The 27,469-nt window shown below is 40.2% G+C and overlaps 1 protein-coding gene and 1 non-coding gene across 2 annotated transcripts in view; one reads left to right on the forward strand and one right to left on the reverse strand.

Moving 5' to 3' along the window:
• The window catches only part of PLCL2 (phospholipase C like 2), a 186,215-nt gene that overhangs the window by 157,670 nt on the left and 1,076 nt on the right, over positions 1–27,469 (forward strand). The window contains exon 5 of the mRNA XM_072792878.1: positions 10,657–10,766. Within this exon, the coding sequence (XP_072648979.1) occupies positions 10,657–10,766 (110 nt within the window). The remainder of the gene's footprint in view (positions 1–10,656; positions 10,767–27,469) is intronic.
• Positions 11,231–11,429, reverse strand: LOC140614528 (U2 spliceosomal RNA). The gene has a single exon (XR_012015376.1). It is a non-coding gene; the product is annotated as a U2 spliceosomal RNA (small nuclear RNA).

The following is a 27,469-nucleotide window of genomic DNA, read 5'->3' on the forward strand; positions in this document are numbered from 1 at the left end:
GGGGGAAGGACAATATGTACAGAATTTTCTTTGCATTACTGAGAACAAGCTTAACATTACACCCTAAATGTTCAATAGGAGGGCCCTTGTTAAATACATCCTGATAGAGCCACATAAAAAAACATTATGCTACCATAAAAGAGAATAAAATATAAACCTGTATATATACGTTTACCTGCACCCACACATGCTACGTACTACACTTATATAAGGAAGATCTTATATATACATACAGGAGATATATATCCTGTGTGTGTGCGTGCATGTGTGTGTATTAAAACATATTATTTTCAAAAGCAAACAGTGTGTGCTATTTGCTAAAATTTGTTTTAAAAGGTGGGGTAGGAGAATAGGGCCTGTGTGCTTATGAGGACATCCGTCTGGGAGGATACCTATGGGGGAGTAACAGCAGTTGCCTGATGGGAAGGGAGCAAGGAGACTGGGAAAGGAAAGATAAGACTTTTCAGATTGCTGAGTCATATCACAATATTATCTGTTCAAAAATTTAGATAAGAAGAGGTACAAAAAGCAAGGGAGGTGCCAAACTGTGGTAGAGAGGAAGGATCCGATTTAAGAGTGGCAATACAAACAAAGATGTCCTAGGTTTAAAAAAAAAAAAACAAAAAAACACTAATCTTTGAGTATAATTAGGGGGTGAAGGTGGCCTTTTTACTTCTCAATGAAATGAAATGGAGAGGGTCCTGCTATAACCACATCATTGCTCCTGTGACCCCACCCCATGTGCATCAATCACATGGCCACGTGTTGAGGATGGTGGCGTGGCACTTGGATTCCACCAAGAACTGAAAGTTATACAACTTCCTCTCACCTAGATTCACCCAGATGGAGCAGGCTGGCGGAGGAAGGAAAACCTCCCTCGTGCAATTCATTCACAAAGTGTACTGCTGTGGATGTGGCATTCTGGGGATCTTGTCATCCATCTGGGTTTCATGGATATATTTAAGAGACCTGGTTTATCTCTTCCACCTCGTGTGGAACGGGATTTAACAGCTCAGAAATCCATCTTAAAATAATTTGGCTTTTGTTAATGCCAAGATAGGAAAGAAGGCCAAGAAAAAGAGACTACCAACTGGAGCTATATGAAAAATAATTAGGCATTTCCATGTCTCCATGGGGATTATGGTGTAAATGCCCACATGTCAGCAGCACACACAAACTTAAGACCCCTGTGGTTTTGGGGCAGAGTGTATAGTTTACAAAGGCTGTATATTTTAATGGGTGCTATATGTAAAGTAGTTGGGAAAATAACCAGATACAGTATTTTGTTTTTAAGATACTCTGAAGTGCCACGAGACACGGGCAGACTGCACTTATTAGGTACTTTTAATATTGCTAATGAATCATCCTCTTGAATGAGGTCCCAAATAGACCTGTGTTATATGGAATTCCATCTTCCAGGAAATATGTCTCACTACACCTACTTTAGGAAATTTGAAATAAATTAAAATATAAATAACATATTTCTTTTGTCACCATTTGAAAGATTTTGCCCTTGCTTGTGGTTTCTATTTTCAACACATAAAAAAAAATATTTTCTCACTGGATGTGTTTGTGAGCTTTTTAGAGCAGCAAAGTAAATTTTCTGTTGAAAAACTAATCTTTAAGTATTTAAGTTTAAGATCAATATGTCTCTCTTAGGAGTATTTTTTTAAATTATACTTGTTTCTAAAAATATTTAGCCTTGTGCTGCATGTTGTATTTTAGATTCATATCATTTAGATTGGTAGAGAAAATCCCAACCAGAATGTTTGAAAGGTCATCTGCTTTATGTTTGGCAAGAAGAAATGGCATCCATTTCAATCGAAGAGGAAATGATGCCATGTTTCTGACTGAGTCTCCCTTCCCTTCCAGGCAAAAGCTTCTTTTTCATATCTTAGTATTTATTGTATATATCATATTTTTAAGTTTTTATTTTATTTTTATGGCTGGCTGGTTTTCATCTAAGTTTATCTGTGATAGGAAGCAGGAAACTTAATAGAGGCTACTTCCTACATCCCATTCTTTGCAGTTTTATAGTAACGTGTTTAGTTAATTTAATTATATCATTCTGGAAAATTTACACTCAGTTATTAATTTTTACAAAACATGATACTTAATCTTTCAGCTTTACCTTTTATTTTTGGTCACTAAGCTTTAAGCCCTTCCAGAAAGAAACTCTTTAAAATATTTAGGTTATAAAGTATTTTGAAATAATAATTGGAAAATAATGTGAAACCAATACCTACCAATATAAAAAACTTAGCTGTTTAGATTTTCAAGAGATGACATGGAAAGAAATGACAGCTCTCCAAAATGTTCTTAACTTTAAAAACAAATCATATACTTTTGTGTGGCCATACCAATTTTTAAATTTAATATTATAGTTATATAAATGGAAAGATTAAGTGATTTATGCAGTCCCCACCATAGACACATGGCCCTGTTTGCTCACATGGCCTGTGTCTTCCATTCCCTTAGACCAGAACTGACTGTACTCTCACAGAAATCACCTGAGTGATTTCTCTGCTGTTGGATGGCCAGCTATTCATTTCATTAATTCTCAGGTTCATTACCACCAAGAAAACTGAGCAGATTTTCTTCTTGGTTAACATTCTTGAAGAAAAATGACTCAGATCTTTTCCCTGGGAACAGAAACTTGGGGTCATGGAGTCAGAGGAACCTAATTGTAGGTGCTTTGGCACAGAGTAGCCAGGGCTCAAAGACAATCCTTTTGGCAAAAGAGTGGTCACAGCAGACCTGGCCAGCTCTGTGCATGAAACATGACCATTTGCTGCTTTCTGGATTATTTCCCCCAGGCTTTGGTCCGTGTTCCCATGCACTTAATTGGATTTGCGTAATATATACTCACAGTCTTCAGATTTTAATGCCTTCAGACACATCATGTATTTTGACTCTTAAATAATATAGCCCAGGGATCCCTGGGTGGCGCAGCGGTTTGGCGCCTGCCTTTGGCCTAGGGCGCGATCCTGGAGACCCAGGATCGAATCCCACATCGGGCTCCCAGTGCATGGAGCCTGCTTCTCCCTCTGCCTGTGTCTCTGCCTCTCTCTCTCTCTCTCTCTCTCTCTCTGTGACTATCATAAATAAATAAAAATTAAAAAAAAAAAAAACAGAAATAATATAGCCCATTGCAATTATAAAGCATGTCATACTTTGTAAAGGTCAGTTTACCTAGTTAGCATTGGTTTTTCAAGTGAAGTTCATTGAAACTTACAAAGATTTCCATTTCTTTGAGCAAAATTAACTGTTACCTCTTGTCTCACTTGGGTGACAACATCCTGGTGGAATTGAGGCATCTTGATTGCTTCCTCTACCTTAATAGTTGCCCCTAAATGTTACAAATGTTAGCCAGGCTGTGTTTTATTTGAGGCTCTTGTAATGCTACTTAGTGTAAATCAGACAAGTATATGAGACATTACTAAAGAAAGAAAATACAAGATACTGTGAACAACCACACATGGCTCTAAAATATACAAATTTATGAATAAATTGTGTTAGTAAAGTATTTGGAAGATGCTGGAAACACAACTTGTTCATGAAAGAAAATACGACTTGTTCCTGAAAGAAAAAAAGATCCCACTTCTTATCCCCTCCTTATTATTGGCCCGGCATCTATTTTTGAACCCATAGATTGTTTTCACAGTGGGAGTTCTTGTCACTAAGCAGCGGTAGGACACGTGCAAGGACCTGCTGCCTCACTTCTCTTCAGTGCCTGCCTGTGAGCTTTCTGTAAGTTCACTGCAACCCTCAGGCCACAGAAGCTAAGAGCCATGTTTTGTAAGAATATTAGAACCCTTTTGTCTTAAATCTGCAATTTAGAAACCTCCAGATAATGATTTTCCAGATGGTCACAGAAGAAATTTTCTCAGAATCAATAAAATTCTAATTATTTTCAGAAGCATGTAGATTTTTTTTGTTTTGTTTTTGTTTTGTTTTACCTATGATTCACCAATGAGAAATACTTGGGTTTTAGACTAAAAGCTCTCTCTTTCAGCCCTGTTGCCCCAGGTGAGTAAACAATCTCCACAGCCAGCCATCTCGGTGCTGGTGGGGCCGTGTGTGGCACCTGCCCTCACTCTGGTGTCTGCTAAGGGGATGACAGCAGCAGTGTTCTCCTTTTACTTTCTCAGAAGCTGGTTTGGGTGGTTCTGCATCTTCTTATCCTTTTAAGAATCCCAGAGCAGTGGGGCTTTCACTCTAAAATACTGGTAATATAGACAGGCAGATAAAAGACGCCCTGCTAATTGGTAAACAAGGAACATGCAAACAGTGGCTATTTACTTTGTGTAATTGCAGGTGTCAGTTTGGTTTACAGTGTAGTTGCGAAGAAAACAGAATGTAAAACTAATCTCCGTAGGCTAACACAAGAATTGCTACTAGAAGTGGCCAGGTCTCTAACCAAAGTAAGAGGAGGCGGAGGCATCCTGAGGCCCGGCCTGCACCCTGGGTGGAGTTGAGCTGTGTGCTGGCTGCTGGCATGCCCTGCGTCCCCAGCTCTGTGTGCTACCTGCTTGCTGAGGCTGGGAGTTAAGCAGTTAGCCTCTCTTTAATCAGAGTCCAGTGTTCTTACTCCTTCATTTAGGACACTAAGGCTGGCAGAGGTCAAGAGCAGGAAGTGATGATAAAGGACTCCCTGGCCACCTTGTTATGTAACTTTCCTCTATAGCAATTCTGTATTGCTAACAATTTTACAGTAGGTTCAAGGGTAATCAACTCTACCTTACGGCATATTTATTATCTGCTCATTTTCCATCCGGTCACTTAAGTGAAAACACAGAACAGACTTACTCAGGTTTTCAGAAAAATTAGTTTGTCTGATTTTTTATTTTTCAATCCAGTCTTAAATGATCAGTTGTTCGTAATTTATCCTGTAAAATTTTACATTGTAATACACAGACCTTGTAGCCTCCTAAATCTCCCATGCATAGTGTTTTTTCCTAGTTCAAAAATCCTGCTTTGATAGTGTTCCTACAGAGTTTATTTTTGCATTGATTTAAAAAGCAGCAGTTGTTAGGTACCCTTACATCATCATTTTAATGCTGTCGCCCTGTTTGCTGTACTGATGCCTCTAAACTCAGCCATTGTATTCCAGAACAAAACTATAAATATTTCTTTATGAAGGAGCTGCCAGTGAGTTGATAACGTAAGCACTAGTTCCCGTACCTCAGTTTGTTCCCCATACTTCTAGAAATCTGTTTTTTCACAGAATGGTCAGGAACGGGTTTAAGTGATGGGATTACAGATTTAAGCAATGGGTTTTAATAGGGCTCAACACTGCATATAGCCAAATGACCTACACATGGTGTATAATCAATAAATTATTCTCTTACCAATTAGTGGTGTTACTTCAAGTACCAAGAATTACTTTCATTATCTAAAATGATGAGACCCTTTATATCCAACCATTAAAAAAAAAGAAAAAAAAAAGAGTGGCTAGGCAGTCATTAAAAAAAAAAAAAAATAGAGTTTTGACTGTGATGCCTGCTAACCCTCCCGTCTCCCTCACCCTCCCTGCCCGCTACCTTCCTTCAGGATAGATGGACTTGGCAGTGTCGTAATTCTTACATTTTTCTGAAATGCCCCTCAGATCATGGCCCTCTCAGACCTGCTGGACATTCTCTCCAACTTCATCATCACTTTCATTCTCATTCTCATCTCCTCATCCTCCGAATCTGGTTTTCCTCGGAGTGATCCCCAGCCCCCTTGATGGAAATCTTCTGGGGGTACTTGCTAAAAATGTCTTAGTCTGGACCTGCCACAGGCCTTCTGACTGGGATCCTGGGGGAGAAGCAGAGATCCTGCCTTTTAAACACACGCCCCCAGTGACTCTGTTGTACAGTGAGGTTTGGGACCCACTCCCCAGCATTGGCGTGACTTCTCTGTGAAGCCTGGCTATGATCCTCTTATAGGATCCTCCATATCCTTCGCCACAGTGTCTCTAACAATGGAGCCACATGCTCTTAACGCTTCCTAGATTACTGTGACACCTGCCTAACCGGCTCCTGACTCCTTCCAACTGCAGCCACTGAGGTGCAGCAGCTCCTGGCCCACCCAGGGCTCTTCCCATTCCTGGTTAACACCCTGTCCCCACCCCCCTCACACCGTAAATAGAGAAAAGGAGTTTTAAAACAAAAACAATTTGGCTTCCTTGTGGGCGTTGGGGCAGAGGTGAGAGAGGTGCTAACTTAGTCTCAAAAGTTTTGCTTATTAGATTTTCACCAGCTACTTTAAATCTCACTCTGCTCTTTAGACAGAATGGCATAACTTATGGACAGAAAAGAGGTAGTGCTTTTACATTTCTTAATAAGATAAAGACTTTTTCATTGGGCTAATGTTTCCTTGCTGAAAATAATTTGGAAAATAGGGAGAAAGTTACTTAACATATAACCCAGACAGGTTCTTTGTACTCCATGTTGATGTAAAGAACCAAAAAAGACCTCCTGTGACATGTTAGAGTAGATTTCCTGATAATTTAATATCAGAGGAATAATGCAATTTGCATCTAATATAATTAGATTTCCTTGTTATGTATGGACTGACCCAGTTCAAATGCGTAATCTCATTTGCTGTCCTTCCATATTCCCTTAGAACTGGGTCAGTGCCTGTGCATTAGCCCTTACAGCACTCTGCCTCATGGCATGATTACTGGGTACATATAACCATAGCATGAGATCATATTAAGGGTAAGGACTCTTGATTAGAAATAATTCATGGTAGTTGGAAAACCGTGGGGCATTGGGCTCAGGCAAAACAGTATTCAAATCTTTCTTTCCCATTTCCTTGGGAACGTACTATGGCTCCTCTCCATGTTTCTTCTGTAATATATGTAAAAAGCACCTGGCCAGTTTCCTCACTGGTGCCCCTAGTCCTTGCCCTGGGCTTTGCACATCACAGGGGAGCAGTGAAAGGTACCGTTGTATTATACAGGCCAAGGTCAGAATCCTTTGATTTACTTAAAGAAAAGCAGTATAGGCCTTGAATCAGTGGATTAGCAGGTGTTTTCAAAGATCAGTCTATAAATTATTAATATAAAAATTTTTAATGAAACTGTTGTGTTATGCAGCAAGCCAAATAATGAAATAAGTAACAGTGGGACCCATAGTCTTGGTCACTTTTTAAAGTTTCAGGTTTACATGTATTTTTTTTTCTTTTTGTTGGGCTTTATATTTTTAACATAATTTTTCCAGTCTTCAACGTGTCACCTTTTTTGTGTGCATTTTCAAAAGAATCTCATTAGTAATACTTTTTGTACTTCCCTATGGACTTTGATTGGACCACTGATATTTCATGAAGAGAGAGAGAAGAGGGAATATGTAGTCTCATTTTTTAGTAAACATGTAAAATAGGAGCTTTTTAGACAGCAAGCATATATGTATTCTGCTACCCTTATTTCTTTAAATGTTTCCCTGTTTCTTCCCTATTGTTACCATTTTTTATAATTTTAACTGTTTTTCCTTGAGTCCTCAGTCCTTCTCAAGGCAGCCTGTCCTTTTACTGCCTCTGGCCATGAGTAGATCTTTCCTTCAGAAAGCTTCTTAAAATTGAGGGTAGATGTTTGTCTAAGCTCAGCATTCCCTCAAAGACCATGCAGGTGTTTATCTTCTTGTTTATAGAGAGCTACTGCCCTACCACTTCTCTTGTGTCTCCTCTCTTTCCTGTATTCCAGTCATGAATTCCATCTGCCACACCTCAGTGATGCTTATAAGGCTATCGTGCCTCCTGACAGCTAGAATAGAAGCATTATGAGTGTTAATGACCCATCCTGAAATCCAGATCTTGCCAAAGCCCAGTATTAAATCTTATCAGAAAGCCAGCACATCAAGGTCTCACCGCTCAGGCTTCACCTGGCCATGTTCTAAGAAGTGGGTCTAAGTCATCACAGCACTCTCTTGGGGGGGGGGGGGAGGGGGGGTGTCTCCCAGATGAGACCAGGGAAAAAGAGTGTGTGGATGCATTTGCACATGCCCATGCATCCAATTAAATGCTATAGCAAAACACCTGGGTTTTGGAACAAGATTGCTACCTACTCATGGTTATTTCTGTTTGTTTTTAGGGTTTTGTTTGTTTGTTTGTTTTTGCAGTAAGCTAAGCCAAGTACATTCAGTAAAAGTCAGAACAAGATTTAGGGAATGCAGCCTGCTATCTGAGCCAGGTCGCCATCATGGTGGAGTGGGTTTAGTTAATCAAGTTGGGATGTTCTCAGGTACCATCACTGGCAAGAGAGAAATTTGGGAAAAGGAGAGTGGTTAGTGTGGTAACTTTCTAAACAATATAATGAATTTTACTGTTCTTTCTTGAAACCAGTTATGTTCTTAAATTTTATTAGCAGGAATTAGAACCATCGTTTCTATTCAGTGAGGGTGGGGGGAGAAGAAAAAAGACTAAATTGGCAGCTTTTACTGTATTTATCATATGTATCAGCTTTTGCTTACTGTTTAAAGACACTAAGAAATAAAGTTGTTGTCAATCACAGTATAAAGAGTTGCTTTGAAATGGTGTTGCATAGAAAGGGAGTTAGAAATTGGAATGCCCAACTGAATAGTAAGTGTTCACAAAAGAGCACAGGAAATGTCTTGTAGAGATTACAACTGCTACGCATTATTTGTAACAGCAAATGCTTTTGAAACAACCCGGTATCCATCGGGGAGCCTGGTTAAATAAATGCTGGTTCATCCACTCAAGCAGTCCACGTAGCTGTTAAAAAAATGAGTGAAAAAAAAAAATGAGCGAAGGTGTGCTCTCCACATTGACATGGAGTGATCTCCATCCACTATGTAGTTACATGAGGAAAAACCAAAGTACAGAACAGGGTACTTCTAAACAGTGTACAGAAAACAAAAACCAAGTACGGAAAATTTTTGTGCAAGAAAGGAAAGATCATGGATATACATACACAGTTGCATATATTTTCAAGGAGAAACAATACAGGAAAAAGGTAAATTAAAAACTGCAAGAAATGTGTAGGGGGAAGGGAGGAGTCAGGGTGCAAGACACCAAGAGGAAGCAACGCTTACCAGAGCACACTTGATACGAGGTTTGACTTCAGAATCATGTAAAGCTTTGACATGATCGTAAAACAAATTACATCCATAAAAGTGCAGCCCCATCACACAAACACAGAGAATGAAAAAAACCCACAAAAAAAATAAATGAACCTAATTGGACTTTGTTAGTAACATAACGATATGGAGAAAAGAATTATTTGGACTGATCTTAGAACACAATATTCTTACTGTACATTCTTAATGAGATACTCTTTGAAGACCTTCTCCCCAAATGTAGATTTTAAATCAGATTTAGTAGTCTTACTATTAATAGTTAGGTTGATGTGGTTAGGAATTAAGATTTTCCACCTAAAAGACACAAAATAAGCATAAAATTTTAAAAAATAAGTAAAAACCTTGTACACTTAAATTTGTATTAGAAATATTAGCAGGCACCTGGGTGGCGCAGTGGGGTTGAGTGGCCAACTCTTGGTTTTGGCCCAAGTCATAATCTCAAGGTCCTGCGACTGAGCCCTGCATTGGGCTCCACACTCAGCATGGAATCTGCTTAAAAGATTCTCTCTCCTTTCCCTCTGCTCCCCCCAGTCCCCGAACTAGTGCTCATGTGCTCTCTCTTTCTTGAATAAATAAATCTTTAAAACATAGAAGTATTAGCAATATTTTATTCTTCCCTTTTAAAAATAATGTGTCTGAGATCAGTCCAATGAAAAGGCCTTAGGAAACAATGAAAGTTCCATAAAAATGGGCATTCCTAACACCCAGATTGTGGTCTTTAAATATCATTCCCCACTAAAAGAATCAAGAGGTCCTTGGAGAAATGTCTGGCTCTGGGGCCAAGGTGGAAAATGTACTTGGTAAGTCTAGAGCATCTTGTGCCAGAATGCTGATTAGTCATTCAAAAGGACTTAGGAACCAGTCTGAAGGGTTCCCATTGTCCAGAGGTAGTATCATTGACTGCAGTTCAATAAATAAAATTCCATGAGTTGTAATGGTATGAAAACAAAAGAACCATCATACTACTCCTGCATTATTGTATTGTTGAGACTATTTTGAATGACAATAGGGAATGTTCATTTGATTAGCTAAATTATGGTAAAGAGTCATAATGGAAATGCAGAGTCAAGGTTGGGGTCCTTGTCCCAGTCCACTCCCCTTCATAATAGGCATGCTGTCTAACCTCAGATTGACTCTCTGTGGCAGGAAGTACATTACTTTGCATTCATTTCATCTCCAGTTACCAATATGGTGTCAGCAGAGCTGACATCTGCCTTCTGAGGTTCCAAAGACCTGGCTTCTAATCCCAGCTCTTCCTCTTGCTCCCCCCCACAGCCTCCCATCTCTCACCCTTGCCAAGCCTCAGATTCCTCATCTCTAAAATAAGAATGAGAATGAATGTGCCCTGTTCACCCTTCAAACCCGCAAGGAATGATTGCTGACCTCTAAGAAGCCTTCCGCCTTGCTGAGACCGCGAATTGTCAGTGTTTGCCCTCAATTATTACTTTCTTAACAGGTGCATTTGTGAACTTGCACTGGAGATTGGAATCCTTTTAGCTATACCAAGAAAAATAAGTATTGCCAGTTCATTACCGCAGGTTGGACGTGGAAGTAAAAATACTTTTGTTTCTTTCAGCCATGGAATTCCATGAACACTTGCACAGCATCGGCACCAAGGAAGGTTTGAAGGAACGAAAACTGCAAAAAGCAGTGGAGAGCTTTACTTGGAATATCACCATCCTAAAGGTACGTGGCCACGCTGTTTCCAGTGCTGGTGATGTTGCCATCTTTCTCAGCATGTTTCCCCTTTTTAGTTCAACATATCTTGCATCGTGCGTCCTCAGCCACTGGGGCGATAGCACCCCACAGCAATCCAGTGAGATCTCGGCCCTCAGGAGAACCTGCAGGCACGTGGCTGGGCAGTGCGGCATGGAGACGGCACCGGGGCTCTCATGGCTGGCACACTGTGGCTTCTGATAGGAAGGGAAAGGACCTTGGCTTCTATCCTTGAAGCATCGTCAGGTTTAGAAATGCCAGTTGCTATATGTGAAATGGATGGCGTGATTACAGAGGGAATGATTGAGAATTTAGATTCTAATTACTCAAATGTCATTTAACTCTTTAAAGTATAATCACAGCCTTAATATTAATATGATCCCAGGACAAAAATAGGAAAGACTTATGTGGGGCATAATTTAAACAAATATGTAAAGGAATTGCCGTTTAAAATAAATTTTCCTTCGAGAGAAAAGCCATCTGTTTGCCTGGCTTGCTTGCTTCCTTCCTTCCTTCTCTCCTTCCTTCCTTCCATCCTCAGCGTGACCATTTTTAAGATGTTATTTTTTTATTATATTAAACTGATAAGAACAGATACTACACTTGATCTTAGCCAAAAGGCCGAGAAGCGATTATTTTTTTATTATAAAAGCAATACATTATCATTGTTGAAACTGTCAAAATAGAAATGCAAAGATGAACATAGTCCCACTGTTCAGAGGCATTTACCGCTGGCCTTTAGCCATACATTCTCCCTTTTTCTCTGTGCTGCGTATGATGTGACATGATTTTAAAAATAATGCTAGCTATGTACCTTGAAACTTCTGTTAAGTTTTGTCTCAGTGGTCTTTACTTTTCTTCTTCTTAGTGTTTGGGAACTTGAGTAATCTAACACAAAAACATTATTTCACTCTGGATCTTGGATCGCTAAATCTAAAGTACTCTCTGGTATTCACCCTCCAAACTTTCTGCTCCCTTGAAGTCAAAACTGTAAAGACGTTATCACAGCTGTCTCTTTTAATTTCCCTGTTCCCCCTCAAGTTAAAAGATCCATTCCTGGAGCTGACAACAGTTTTTGATGTGATTTAATAAAAAGTCACCCTTCCAAAGCTAGCCAACTTGCATTTTCTCACGTTAAACCTCTACTCATTTTTATAATTAAAATCATTTCTTGACTTCTTAAAATGCTTCCCTTCCTTCACATGTGCTTTCTTTTGTAATCTTTCAATCTTCTGCTTAGAAGTTAACTTTGATAGTTTGCAGTTCAGTAAACAGCAGATAGAAGAATTTACAGTGAAACCGAATTTGGCTTTGTAATTTGCTGACTCACTCCCACTCAGAGATAGGGGTACACAATAAATTTCCTGCGAACCTCAAGAAAAAAAGCACAGTAGTTTAAGCCAGTGGTAGAACAAATGCTCATTTTGCTTTTGTTTTATTATAGGCAAAAACAGACTTTTTTTAGGCAAAAACAGTGGTAGAACAAATGCTCATTTTGCTTTTGTTTTATTATAGGCAAAAACAGACTTACTTTGGTCCGTAAGTCCAAACTTTAACCTGTGAACTATCTTTGTTATTACTCGTCTGTGGTCTAGGAACTGGAAGCCTGGGAATCACCTGGGAGCTTGTTCAAAACGCAGACTCCCAAACCCCACCCCAGATCTACTGAATCAGAATCTGCATTTTTACAAGAGCCCAGGGGATTCTTGTGCACATTAAAGTCTGAGACGCACTTGGCTAAGAGCCACCGAAAATGGGAGCCTGGTGCACATATTAATGAAAAACAGCTGACATAAAGTAATATACCAGATTTTAGAAATAAGTAATTGAAGCAAATAGCTACACTGAGGAAACCTATTTTCTTTTGAGTTATGTCCAGGAGAGAGAATTAACACCTCAGACTTATGTTCATATGGAAACTAACATATAGGACAGGATAATAGATCTTTTTTAAAATTTCCAGTGTATTTGCCCTTGATGGTGTTTGAGTTTGGTAGAACCTGAGTGATTAATGGGGAAGAACTAGAGAGATCTGTGTGTCATTTCCAAGCAATGAAAGGGCTTTTTCCACTCCTGGGTGTTTCACAAGTTTTAACTTTGTTTAAGAGAATCAGTGACCTCTTGGACATGAATTTAGGTCTGAGTTGAGCTACTAGCCTCTTTGGGGCAGGAGGGAGTTGGATCCTTTGGATTCCTCTGACCACTTGTTCTTTGTGGTGAGCTTGGAGAGGTGGCAGCCCTGTAGGGGATGATCTGTCACTCAGAGTGGAGGCCTCCTGCCATAAATTCCTTTCATGTAAGGACATTCCTCCCAGTTCTTATGAATTTTTACTTGCTTTGTTTAGTTTTGCAATTTTAAGAATTGCTTTAAAATACATAAACGAACAAAGAAGAAATGTCCGTTGTGATCACTACACCCAGAGTTATCTACTATTGACACCTTGGCATATTCCAGTCATTTTTATTTTGAATAGAAATTATTCATTTGTTTTTGTAAATGCATCTTCATTATGCAGAACCTTTTTTAATGTAGAAAAGATAAAAGTTTTAAAATGACCTCAAACCCTCTGAGAAATAACTATTATTAAATGTAGGTGACCTTACTTTGGGTAACATTTTAGATGCATATGGATGATAAATGGATGGATGGAGATACATTTATTGATTCTGAATCATACTTCTTTTTTCTATTTTTGACATCTTTGAAATTGGTATGTATCTTACAGTCCATGACATTTGTGTACTGTATCCTAGTTCAATTGGCAGTGACTTATTTTCTTAATGGTACATCTGACAAGAACTAGTGTCTCAGATATTGTGAAATAAGATACTCCAGTAGATGGAATCCTACTGTAATTACTCTTTTTAATTTTTTTAAAAAGTACTAAGTTTTACCTAGTTTAACAGAAGTAAACCATAAAGAAGCTAAATGAATTTATAAGAAATAAATATCTCACAGTAAAGATGATTCAGCAGTTCATTTAATTTCTTTCATTTAGCATGATGCTTTTTGATATTCATCCATGTTGAGGTGTGTTTCAGCAATGCATTCCTTTTTATTGATGAACAGTATTCTGTTTGATGGCTGTGTTACTCTTTCATACATTCACTAGTTGATGGACGTTTGGATTGTTTCCAGTTTCTAGCTATTGAGAATAAAGCTGCAGTGAGCATTCACATGCAGATCTTTGTGTGGACATGTTCTTGTTTTCTTGGGTAAATACCATGAGTGCAGTTGCTGGGTCATATGGTTAAATGTATGTCAGACTTTATTAGAAATTGCCAAACTAGCCCGTTTAGTATTCTCTCCCCCAGCAGTGTTATGAGTGTTCTGATTATTGCACATCCATGTCAACGTTTGCTATTGTCAGTTTAGCCATTCTAGTAAATGTATAAAGGTTGAACATCTTTTTGTTTGGGTTTTTTTTAAGCTTTTTAAAAGGATTATTATGAGTCTTAGTCCGGTTTTCTTCATGTTTTTTTCTGCTTACTATTTGTTGAGCTTCTTTGTGTGGAATTATAGTTTCCATTAAATTTGGAAAAAAATTTAGCCATTTTTTTCTTTAAATCTTTTTTTTTCCTGTCTTACCCTTTCTCTCCTGCTTCTATAACTCCATTTATACATATATACTGCTTGATACCTTCCCAGAAGTGACAGATACACTATTCATTTCTTTTAAGGTCTTTTTTCTTTCTTTTTTTTTTTTTAAATAGTTTCTGTTAGTTCTACATTTTTTAGCAATATTGCTATATCTTCTGCAGCATCTACTCTCTGCCATTAATCCTGTCCAGCTTCCCACTTCTCTCGTCTTTGTGCTCATCACATCCTCTATCTTCGTGGACCTAGGTATTTACAGTGACTGCTTAAGAGGCCTGCTACTCTGTCCCTCCCATCCTAGCCGCCGTGCCTCCCTGAACTCCAAACTCCCATCTCCTCAGCTCGGTGGGGCCACTGAGCTCTGCTTGGGCTCCACCCACACTGCAGCTGGGAACCCCTCCAAGTAGACACAAACCCTGTTTGTGTGTGTCTTCCCTCAGAACACCCTGTGTTGCACTGTCTGAACATCATTGTTTAATATATTGAATCCAGTTTTCTCCATGTGTGTCAGACCTATTCCTAACTTGTCCCTTGTCACCTCTTTCATCCCACCCTCTGTCCCATCATCTCTTCTGCTCCATCAAACAGAAGTAAAAGAGAAAAGGACACTCCATTTGTGTCTTTCCAATCTGATTGGCTATTGGAAGTTTCAGGATTTTTATGAATTGCCACTGTGAATTCTGTGAATTTTAGAAGTTTATTAAATTGTGTCATACCCTTTTGTTTGTTTGCTGCTTGTGTTGTGTGTGTGTGTGTGTGTGTGTGTGTGTTTGCTAATTTTTGCTCCTTTCGTCAGGAATGTGGGAAGGAAATTCTGTTAATACATTTTTCCACCCACCAGTGTAATCAAGATGTTCCTCTCCTTTTATTTTCCATTTGCTAAAATATTCACTGAACTGGTGATCACTTTCATTGTTTCTATTTATAACAATTCCCAAAATGGTAGAATTTCATGATAGAAGAGCCCCTCTTTAATTGTTTCCTTTTGGTGCTAAGAAGCCAAACTCCTGCAGGCTAGCTCACAGAAAAGGGATAAGATGCTGGCTCAAGGAAGGGATCATGAAAGTCAGGGAGCCCTGAGACGAGAAGCTGTGGTCCAGCCTCACGGGAGTAAAGAGGTCAGGAAGCCCAGCAGCGCCTGGGCAGCTCTCTGGGGGCCTGTGGCCATCTGCTTTGTCCTCCTCCCTCCGCCAGAGGCTCCTCCTGCTCTGTGACTTGGTCTTGCCTTGGTCTGGCCCTGACTGTACCTTAGCATTTTTTATTCTGAGTCCTCAATCTACTCATATTTCCTAGTTCAAATTACAAAGAGAGGAAATCTCATCAACTCGGCCTATCCTTTTCATTTCACGTCCAGACCAGTGATCCTAAAGTTATAAGCCTCCCCTTTTATGAAATTCTTCTTGGATCAAGTTCTCTACCTGCTTCAATCCACTGTGCCCAAAAAGGTACCATCACACAGCACAAAATACAGCCGTCTTGACCGGCCACTTCAGTTCTCTGTTGCTGTATAACAAACCATGCCAAAACTAACGGTGTAATACAACTTCCTATTTTGTATGACTCTGTGGGCTAGCTGAGCTCAGCTGGGTGGTTTTTCTGCTCCCCTGGTGTTGATCAGGATCACTTATGAGGCTTGGTTCTGGTGGGAGGTGAGCTGGCCTGGACGATCAAGAAGGCTCCACTTACATGGCTGGCATTTCACCAGTGATGGCTGGAGTGGCTAGGTCTATCCTCTCTCTCTCTTCCTCTCCCACATGATCCATCATCCTTCAGTAGACCAGCCCCAGCTTCCTAAATGGCTGCGAGATTCCAAGAAAACAAAAGGAAAAGCTGCCAGGGTCCTTAAGACCACTTCCTCCGTGTTTAATTGACCAAAGCAAACCAAGACCAATCCAGATTCAAGGGAGGGGGAAGTGTACTCCTCCACCTCTTAGTGGATGCAGTGGCATGCCTGGACAGGGATGGGAGGAATTACAGGAGGCTGCCTTTGCAGATGGCGTACTGCAGTGGCAAACCGTGAGAACGAAGCATTTTCCCTCAGAAGGGTAGAGGCTTGGCGACACAACACTGTGGAGTCATCAGATCCACCTTCCTGCTGCTTCCCCTAGATTGCCAGCCCTACTCCACCATCATGCAATTTGAGTTATGTTCAGCCATCCAGTATATAGAATCTGAACCCTCTGTAACTTTGCTTCTACCTGCTGGTTACAGAAATACCCTCAAAGCAGCACAGAATTCTGTTCCCTCTTCCTCCAACATCCCTTTACACCTTTGAGAACTATCATTATCTTCTCTAGACCTCCCCAGTGCAGGTCAGACACGCTCAGTCTATGCAGATTCCAGGATGAGATGGCATCTGATCCCCTCCCCATCAAGTCCTTTGGTCTTCTGAGGACACTAGTTTGTCAGTGTCCTCCATAAGACAGGGTAGCCAGAATTATCCCCATACTTTGGATGCACAGTGCTCTAATCACCCCAGGGTAGGAGTCGTCAATATGATCTTGTGCATAGTCTGAAAATGATCATACTGTTAATACAGGCCAAAATTATGCTGGATTTTCTAGCACCTGTGTCATATCCTAGACTCAAACGAAGCTTATTATGATCCGCGGTGTTTTCCAGATGAACTGCTGCCAAGCTAGCTCTCCCTGTTCTGGGCCACTCCACCCTCAGAAGTAAGACGAAAAACTAAACCCTGAAAGCAATTAGAGATTTCTTCTCTTTAGGAACATAAGACTTCTGCCAAAAATAAATAATTAAACCAGACGGTTTTTGCACCTGGTAAAACATTAATCTCAATTTCGTTTTTACCCGAGGTGCAGTACTTACCTTGAAGACCTGAACACTAACATTTGTTTCTTGTCCGAAAATTCCTGTGATGGTCTTTGTGTAACTCCTTTTCTTTATTGGTGGTATTATCCTTTAGTTATTTTATGTATTATAGGAGGTATATTATGTTGGCTGTTTTCCTAAAAATCTATAACTGGCTGAAAGCCATTCCTCTATTTGGTGTGTGAAGACTCTTCAGCATAGCACAGAAAACCACGCTACAGTAGTGTCTGTCATTAGGTAGGTTGTGCTTTCTGGTCCATTTAAAACACAGTAAAACCTCAGACATTGGATCCCACTACTGTGGAATTTGTGATCTCTCAGCTAATGTTTAATTATTATGCAGGAGCTGTACTTAAAAGATTAACAGTGCAAGGGAAGTGCTTGTGCATGCTGTTTTTACTAATTTTTCAGGAGCTTCCACGCTCCTGATCCTGGCCCTGCTGATTCCTCAACATCCCCTTACTCTGTGCTTCCTCTCTCTACACATCAGGCATACCACCCTCCCCTCTGCTCTGGGTCCTGTTACCTGGAACCCTCTGTTGACCTCCTGTCTCCTGTGCTTAAGTCATGGCTCACTTCCACTGTCTAGAGCTCCCAGTGGCAGCTCCTAAAAACCTTCACCCCACCTCTGCCACCAGACCCACCAGCTCTGTGTCAGATGAAGTTATATCCCACTGCAGGGGGCCAGCGCTCACCACTAGCATGAATTTTTTTTTTTTAAACACTCAGACAGTATCTTTTATTTTATTTTTTATTTTTTTTATTTTTTAATTTATTTGTGATAGTCATACAGAGAAAGAGAGAGAGGCAGAGACATAGGCAGAGGGAGAAGCAGGCTCCATGCACCGGGAGCCTGATGTGGGATTCGATCCCGGGTCTCCAGGATCGCGCCCTGGGCCAAAGGCAGGCGCCAAACCGCTGCGCCACCCAGGGATCCCACTAGCATGAAATTTAAACCTTCCTATGGCCATTTCCATTCTCAGAGAGAGAGATGTAACCACAGTTGGAGCTCAGAAAGCTTAGTACTGTAGAAATCATGCTACTAAGCTATGGTTAGGCCTCAAAGGCATCATTTATTAGAGTCTTAGAGTCACGTGTAGAAGTCAGTGTCCTCCTTAGCCCTCTGGCCTGCTGAAATCCTTTCCTGCCCATCTGTCCGGGCCCAACTCACACACCACACCGTTTCCACGGTGTTGCCTGGGAGCCCCTGGGAGCTCTCCACCCTCCATCTTTGTTGAGTGAAATGTAAAATTGCTTTTGAGGTGAGAGACATCTCAATATAAATTGCATCTTAAATGTAAAAATTTAAATTAAACTTTGTATAAACCTTTGAGCACAGCCACCGTGAAATTGAGGAACCGTTGTCAATGTGATGAAATAGCCAAAATATTGGCAAGGGGGAGGGGACCGAGGTGCAAGGAGAGTCTTGGGATCCACCCACCATACCTGTGTGATCCAGACAGACACTGCTTTATACAACTGAAACATCTCTTTGGATTAAGGGAAAAACCAAGGGTTCGGAGCTATGTTTCCAGAACTGTTCTCACACCCTGAGAGCCCCTCATCCCCTTGGCCAGTACCTGTGAACCCATTCTGCTGCAGAGAGATTGAGTTTATATACAGTTCACATTCCACCCCCTTCAACATGTGAATGAACTTGGGGGAAGCCAATAGGACAGGAGAAAATCATGAAACACTCAAGATGAATTTAATGTCCCAGAAAGAGGCATGTGCCACTCTGCTCTGTTGCTCTAACTTGAGGTGACTGATGATCCGGAGATCTTTTTTCAGGTGTAAGACTCACTGAGACTTCAGTAGGAAGAAGGTGTTCTGTAACTCGGATGAACGTGCTACAGCCTTAGCCAGCCACACGGGCTTCTCAGGGGGAGCTGTCAGAGTGTAATGAGGCAGCTTAGAGCCAGGAGCCCCACCTTGTATTGTTCACTCCCTCCTCATTCAGCAAATACGGATGGAAATCTGTATTTCTGTGCTTGGGTTTGTGCTTGGGTTTGAGCGCAGGAAGAGCAAATCATCTGTGGTGATGAAGTGAGTGCATTAGGGATGTGATAGACCTTCCTCTTGGCTGGTTTTAAAGTGTCACAAGGAACATGTGGAACTCAGCTCTTTAGTTTGGGCCCAGTGGTTTAGTTAGTCCAAAAAGAAAACAGAACACACGGAGAAGAGATTGTGTCTGTTTAAGTGTAATTTTCTGTGTAGACTCTGCCTTAGGCAAAGCCCTTAATCTAACTCTAAACTCAGTTTGCTCATCTATTAAAATGGGAATAATAAGAGTACCTCTGGCATAATTGAGACTCTCATGAGATAATGTTTGTGAAGGGCTTAATACAGTGCCTGGCACACAGCAATCATTCTGTTACCAATAGATGTTTTCTGGTCATGAGATGGCGTTAGGGTTTTGCAATTTCCATTCTCTGGTTTGGGTTGCAGAAGATGCTTTGGTGAGAGGCAGCAGAAGAACCCTAGAGCCTCATGCCATCGCCTCTGAGTGATGTACAGGGTGAAGACGTACAGGGTGACAGGAGAAATGAGGGCACGTGCATAGCATAAGGGTCCAGCCTGTGGGTTGGTGCTAGGCTCACGCGGGGTGGCAGTCTTTCTTCCTGCTGACCCTTGGTGCTCTCTAGGTGTCTGTCCTTTCCCTCTGTCCCAGAGTTAGCTTCATCTCTTAGGGGAGCAGAAGGGAGTGAAGGTACCTAGAAGCTGCTCTGTTCCTCTCCGTGTTCTTCAGTGGATAAAGAAGCAGGAAAGAGGCAGCCTAGTCCATTACCATCCAAGCGAACCTTCTTGGGTTGGGGATTTCCACCTTAGGGCAACCCAAAAGTCAGTGTGGGCCTCAGACATGCTGAGGTCAAACCAGACACTGATAATTTACATTCTTCTTTGCATGAAATTGAAAAGTCTTTGACTACCTTTATGCCACCTTTGGACTCCCCAATTGGTTCGAGTGTCCTCTTTTTTCCATCCTTCCCACTGCTTGTAATTTGGAAGAAACATGTCTGCTAACTTCCAGGGAGCGGCAGGTGGCCGTCTTGCCCACTTCAGCTCTCAGCCATGTGGCTATTGCACGGGTTGGTGGTGGAGGTCAGGGGAGTTTTTGTGGCCATTCCGGTCACTCAACCTCAGAAGGAAGGTAGCTCTGTTCTTCTCTAATAGATAGTTGGATTAAAAATTTTTAAAAAGCTTTGGAAAAAAAAAAAATGAAGTATAGGATCCCTATTGTTGTAGCTCTAGGTCTAAATAAAAGCAGGAAATTGTGATTGTTAATTTTAGATTCAAACACTATGTAGCACTAACAGATGTGGAAGTATTTTTGAACATATGTGACAAGCTAGGACATCTTTTGTGGTCAGACAGAAAGTTTGGTGCCTGTTGGTGCTGAGTGTTGAGTATGGCTGGGGTGCTGGCTCTGGTGTCTGGACCCGATCTCGGGCAGCCAGCAGCAGGGCCTGAAGGAGCACAGTCAGGGCAGACTCTCAGCAAGAGCCGCTGGGATCCAGCCCTGCCCTTAGCTCTGTCTTTTAAAGATTGTTATGAGTCCAAGTAGGAACCTTAAATATTTTGACCTAAGGTTGTTATAACTCTTTCAAGATAAAAACCAAATAGAAGGAGTTATGAAATTCAAAACAGAATGTGTGAAACCAAATAGAGTTTGCGTTACTTAATTGGAAACATTGCAAAGCCAGTTTCGTAGGAGTCTTCAAACCCAGATACCCTGTGTCAGTGGGCGGCAGTGTTTTAAATAGCCTTTGCTCTTTTGAAGTCTTTTGAGGCAATGGGATGTGAACACTGCTATAGCAAACACCATCACCTCTTTCAGAATTGTTCTTTACTCCTGCTGGATGCCACAATCCCGAAACATATCTGACATGCAGTTTTAGATGCACAGAACAAAATACAAGTGATGCAGATAAAGCTCAGCAGCTCTCCAGCCTGGGTTTATGGCCGATAGGGGTCCTTTGTGTCTCCCTGGGCTAGCGCTGAATGCCTCCACTGTCCAAGATGCGGTAATGACCTGTCTGAACTTGGGAAACATAAGATTCAACTAGATAAAGAATTATGTTATTACCACATTAATTAACTTATACATCTGGGGATTTTTGTAATTAAATGCCCCATCATCCTTGGCAGATCTGTATATACTGACGTGGAAAGATTGCCAAGACATGATTTTTGGTAGAAAAAAAAATGAAGAATCTGATTGTTTGATTCCATTTCTGTAAAAATAAAGTAAAATAAAATAAAATACCTATCCATAATATATAGATATATAAAGGCAGAGAAAAGGGGGCAGCACAGGTTTGGGGCACAGCTGTGAAGATTAAAGAGGAGTAAACAAGGTGAAGTGATCAAGGGGGTGAGGACAGCTCAGGGATAGGACATCTAGGGCTGTGGGAAAGGACTCTGATTCTCACTGAGTTATATGAGGAGTCACAGAAGAGAGGACGTGCTCTGAGTGCATTTAATTGCATCTCTCTGGCTGTCATGTTGAGAAAGGAGAAGCAGGATGACCAGTTGGAAGAACATTGCCATAAACTCAGAGAAAGGTGATGGTGGCTCAGGCTGTGGTGGTGGCAATGAGGGTGGAAAGAAGTGCCGAGAACCTATATATGTGTATATATTTATTGAAGATAGAGGCAATGGAGACTACGGAAAGTGAGGGGAGGGGAGGAGTGCAAGGAAAGGAGGAGTCAAAAATGGTACTCTAGGGCCTTTAGTCTTAGTCACTGCAAGAACCAAGTTGTCTTAACCCAAGAGGAGCTGGTTAGAGAAATAGTAGGATATCGGGAACTCAGTTTTGGACAGGTGAAGTCTTAAGAGGACATGCCAAGTAAGCATTTTGAATATAGACCCACTAATTTTTATTAATAAAAATATGAGAGCAGGAATCAGTGAAACTAAAATCAGGAAATTGATAGAGAAAATCAACAGAACTAAAAGCTGGCTCTTGGAAAAGATCATTAAAATCAGTAAGACTCTAGCCAGGCTAACTAGGAAGGAAAAACAAAAAGAGGACACAAATTACTAATATCAGAAATGAAAGAAGGGATATCACTACAGATCCTATGGGTATTAAAAGGATAACAAAGTAATATGATGAACAACTCTATTCCCACAAATTTGATAACTTAGATGAAACATCAATTTCTTGAAATGCACAATCTACCAAACCTCACACAAGAAGAAACAGGCTATTGAAATAGACCTATCTCTATTAAAGAAGTTGAGTGAACAATGATAACCTTTTAAAACAGCACCAACGTACATGGGTTCACTGGTGAATTCTATTGAACATTTAATGAAGAAATTATACCAGTTTTTTTGTTTGTTTGTTTTGGTTTTTTACAATCTCTTCCAGAAAATAGAGGCAGAGGGAATATTTTCTGGTACCTTCTATGTGGCCAGCATTATCCTAATACCAAAACCAGACAAAGATATTACAAGAAAAGAAACCTACAAATTAGTATCTCTTATGAACACAGATTCAGAAATCCTCAAGAAAATACTAAAAAATTGAATCCAGCAATGCATAAAAAGAATTATACAGTATATCCAAATGAGATTTATACCAGGTATGAAAGGTTGGTACAATAATCAAAAATCAATTAATTTAATCCGTCACATCAACAGGTCAAAGAAGAAAAATCACATGATCATCTCAATAGATGAGAAAAAAGCATTTGACAAAATCCAATGCCTATTCATGATTAAAAAATAAAAAACTCTCAGCAAACTAGAAATAGAGAAGAACTTCCTCAATTTGATAAAGAACATCTACAAAGCACCTATAACTAGCAACATACTTACTGGTAAGACTTCAAACCTTTCCCACTAAGATCTGGAACAAGGCAAGGATATCTCCTGACTCTACTGTTTTTCAACATTGTACTAGAAGTCCTAACAAATGTAATAAGACAAGAAAGAGAAATAAATGTATATTGGGAAGGAAGAAGTAAAACTGTCTTTGTTCATAGATGACACGATCATCTACATAGAAATTCTGAAAGAATTGACAAAAAACTCCTGGAACTAATAAAGTTATAGTAATGTTGCAAGACACAAAGTTAGTGTATAGAAGTCCCATCACTTTCCCGGATAATAACAATGAACAGGGTAACTTGAAATTAAAAACATAATGCCACTTATGTTAGCACCTCCAAAAAATGAAATACTTAGGTATTAATCTAACGAAATATGTGCAAGATCTATATGAGGAAAACCACAAAACTCTGAGGAAATATATCAAAGAAGAAATGAGTAAGTGGAGAGACATCTCCTGTTCATGGTTAAGAAGACTCCATATTTTCAAGATGTCATTTCTTTCCAACTTGAACTATAGATTCAACACAATCCCAATCAAAATTCCATCAAGTTATTTTGTGGTTATTGACAGATTGATTCTAAAGTTTATATGGAGATGCAAAAAGACCCAGAATAGCCAACACAATATTAAAGAAGAACAAAGTCAGAGGAATAACACTACTTTGAGATTTATTATGAGGCTACAGTAATCAAGACAGTGTGGTACTGGTGAAAGAACAAATAGATCAATGGAACAGAATAGAGAGCTCAGAAATAGAACCACATAAATATAGGCAACTGAGTTTTGACTGAGGGGAAAAGGCAATACAGTGGAGCAAAGATGCTCTTTTAAACAACAGTGCTGAAACAACGGAGTATCCACATGCAAAAAAAAAGCGGGGGGGGGGGGGCGGGGGAACCTGGACACAGACCTTACACCCTGCACAGAAACTAACTTAAAACAGATTATACACTTAAATGTAAAATGGGAACTATAAAACTCCTGGAAGATAACATAGCAGAAAATTTGGATGACCTTGGGTACCATGGTGACTTTTTAGGTATAACACCCACAGCACAGTCCATAAAAGAAAGAATTCATAAGACCAGGCTTTATTAAAATTAAATCTCTGCTCTGCAAAAGACAAGTCATTAGAACAAGAAGACAAGCCACAGACTGGGAGAGAATATCTGTAAAAGACACATCTGATAAACAGCTGTTGCCCAGAATATACAAAGAACTGTTAAAATTCAACAATAGGAAAATGAACAATCTGATTTGAAAATGGGCAAAAAGACCTGAGCAGACACTTTACCAAAGCAGATATGCAGATGGAAAGTTGGCATGTGAAAAGTTGTTCAACATTGTGTATCATTAGAGAATTGTAAATTAAAACAAGAATGAGACATCAATATTTAGCTGTTAGAATGACCAAAATCTAAAACACTAACAGCATCAAATACTGGTGAGGATGGGGAGCAACAGGAACTTTCATTCATTGATGATAGGAATACAAAATGGCCCAGCCATGGCAGTATGGCAGTTTCTTTCTTTCTTTTTTTTTTTTTTTTTTAAGATTTTGTTTATTCATGAGACACACACACACACACAGAGGCAGAGACATGGGTAGAGGGAGGAGCAGGCTCCCTGCAAGGAGCCAAATGTGGACTCAATCCCAGTACTCCAGGATCACACCCTGAGCTGAAGGCGGATACTCAACCACTGAGCCACCCAGGCATCCCAGTATGGCAGTTTCTTACAAAAGTAGACATACTCTTACTGTATGATACATCAGTCATGCTCCTTTCATTATCTACCAAAATGAATTGAAAACTCACACCACAAAATTCTGCACATGGATGCTTATAGCAATTGTATTCATATTTTCCAAAAACTTGGTTGTAACTGAGATGTTCTTCAGTAGGTGAGTGGATAAATAACCTGTGGTACATCCGGACAACGGAATATTATTCAGCACTAAAAACAAAGGAGCTATCAAGCCATAAAAGACATGGAGGAAAGTTAAATGCATAGTACTAAGTGAAAGAAGCCCATCTGAAAGGGCTACATACTTTATGACATTCTGGAAAAGGCAAAACTATTGAGTTAGTAAGAAACATCAGTGGTTTCAGGGATTGCGGGGAAGGGAGGGATGAATAGATGGAGCACAGGGGATTTTTAGGGCAGTGAAACTACCCTGTATGATACTGTAGTGGTAGATACATGATAGTATACATCTATCCAAACTCATAGAATGTACAACACCAAAAGTGAACCCTAATGTAAGCTGTGGGCCCTGATAATGATGTGCAGTGTCGTTCATCAGTTATAACAAATGGATGTCCCACAGTGGGGCAAGATGTCAGTAGTGGAGGTGGTTGTGCCTGTTGTGGAGATGGGGGCATATTGAAATCTCTGTGCTTACTGCTCAGTTTTGCTGTGAACCTAAAACTGCTCTAAAAAATGAAGTTATCAATTTTTAAAAATGTTTGGAATTTTAAAGCACAAATGAAATATCTAGTTACAGTCCATTAGCCATAAATATATGTAGCAATCCCACATGTAAGGGCAAATAAACTATTTAGCAAGAAATTATATTTTTGGCATAATATGCTATAATTACATACAAAAACCTCACTGCTTATAAACTTTCAGTATATGAATTCAGTAGTAGTAAGAATGAATAAAAAATGAAGCTCCTTCAGTTAAAATACGCAATGGAGCATCTATTTATAGTTACTAATTAAAGGTCTTTGTAAAGCAGAAAGATCATGAACAGTGAATGGTAAACAGCAAACCATTCTGCGGATTCTGGCCTCATAGGGGCTTAAAATTATATTGCAACTTGGTCTCACCAGAGACTGAGATTTGATTTTAGTCCAGTTGCCTCCCAAGCTAAGTCCTTACCTGTTACCCTTGCCAGCTGGCCCCCAGCTTTTGTTGTACAGAAGTACTTGAACAAGGGTGCACATTGGGAGGGAATTAAACAAAAAGGGAGAAGGAGGAAAGTACCAAGAATGCAAGTATGACAAGAAAAAGCCAAACTATGGAGAAATGATAAAGAGAATGATAGAAGAAATTTAGAGCTCAAGGGAAGGAAAAAAAGCAAACAATAAAAATAAGAAAGAAGGAAATAGTATAAGTAGAAAGAACTATTAATGGGAGGCGATTAAAGATAGGAAGAAAAAATAGAACAAAAGACCAAAGTAGGATCGTTGGAATTTACAGTGGAGAACCACCTCATCTCTTCTAATCATTAATCTTGAAATGATCGGCTGATATATGGGCAGTTTCAACCCCCCAGGGGATATTTGACATCTGCAGACATTTTGGTTATCACAGCTGAGGGGGTGCTACTGGTCTATAGTGGATAAAAGCCAGGGATGCAAAAAAAAAAAAAAAAAAAAAAGCCAGGGATGCAGCAAACCTAAGATGCACAAGACAACTGCCCATCTACCCACCCAGCCAGCAAAAGAATACTCTGGTCAAAATGTCAAGAGTGATGAGGCTCACAGACTCTGCATTGACCCAACATCAGCTCAAATTCCGGGCTCCTAGTGACCAAGCATCAGTCTATCCCATTGTGTTTTGACCTATATCTGTTAGACTGCATATATGCCAAGTTGATGCCATACCCCATAAAAGAAATTAAATTTAGCTAAGAAAGTGCATCTGAAGTAAAGAATTCCTTCCTTCCTTCCTTTCCTTTCTTTCCTTCCTTTCCTTCCTTTCATTCCTTCTTTAGCAAGTAGTCAGTGAAAACCTGCTGTGTGCCTAACTGCCAAAGCCTGCTTCAAAAGTAAATCTTTATAAATGGAGAATAGACGTAGGGCTGTCCAGGGGCTAAGGATGGTGGGGGGATGCGTGGGACTATAGTCATGGTACCAGGGAGATCTTCGTGGCAGCAGACTAGCTCTGTGTGTTGATTGCAGTGGTGGTTACCTGAATCTCCCCATGGTCTGAAGTGACGCAGAGCTCTAAGCTTGCATTGCCCCGAGGTCAGCTACTGGCTTGCATATTGTGCTACAGTTATGTAAGATGTAACCACAGGGAGAAATTTGGGATAAGGTATATAAGACCTCTCTGTACTATATTTGCATCTTTCCATGAATTTATACTTACTTCAGAATGAAAAGCTAAAAATGAAGCAAATCTTCATTGGGAAAAACCAAGATGGGCCAAACAATTTAGCAAAAGATATAATTCTAACCAGGGTAGACAGCAGTGGTCCACACACGCAGAATTCTGTTCAGATTTATAAATAGAAAGGACTGAAGAGGCAGCGCTTGGAGTTTGGTGTAGAAAACAAACTTGTTTTTTATTAAAATTGACCTATTTGCTTCGGCCCAGGGCGTGATCCTGGAGTCCAGGGATCGAGTCCCACATCGGGCTCCCTGCATGGAGCCTGCTTCTCCCTCTGCC

The sequence above is a fragment of the Canis lupus genome, chromosome 22 (genome assembly GCF_048164855.1).
Source record: "Canis lupus baileyi chromosome 22, mCanLup2.hap1, whole genome shotgun sequence".
Classification (NCBI taxonomy): domain Eukaryota; kingdom Metazoa; phylum Chordata; class Mammalia; order Carnivora; family Canidae; genus Canis; species Canis lupus.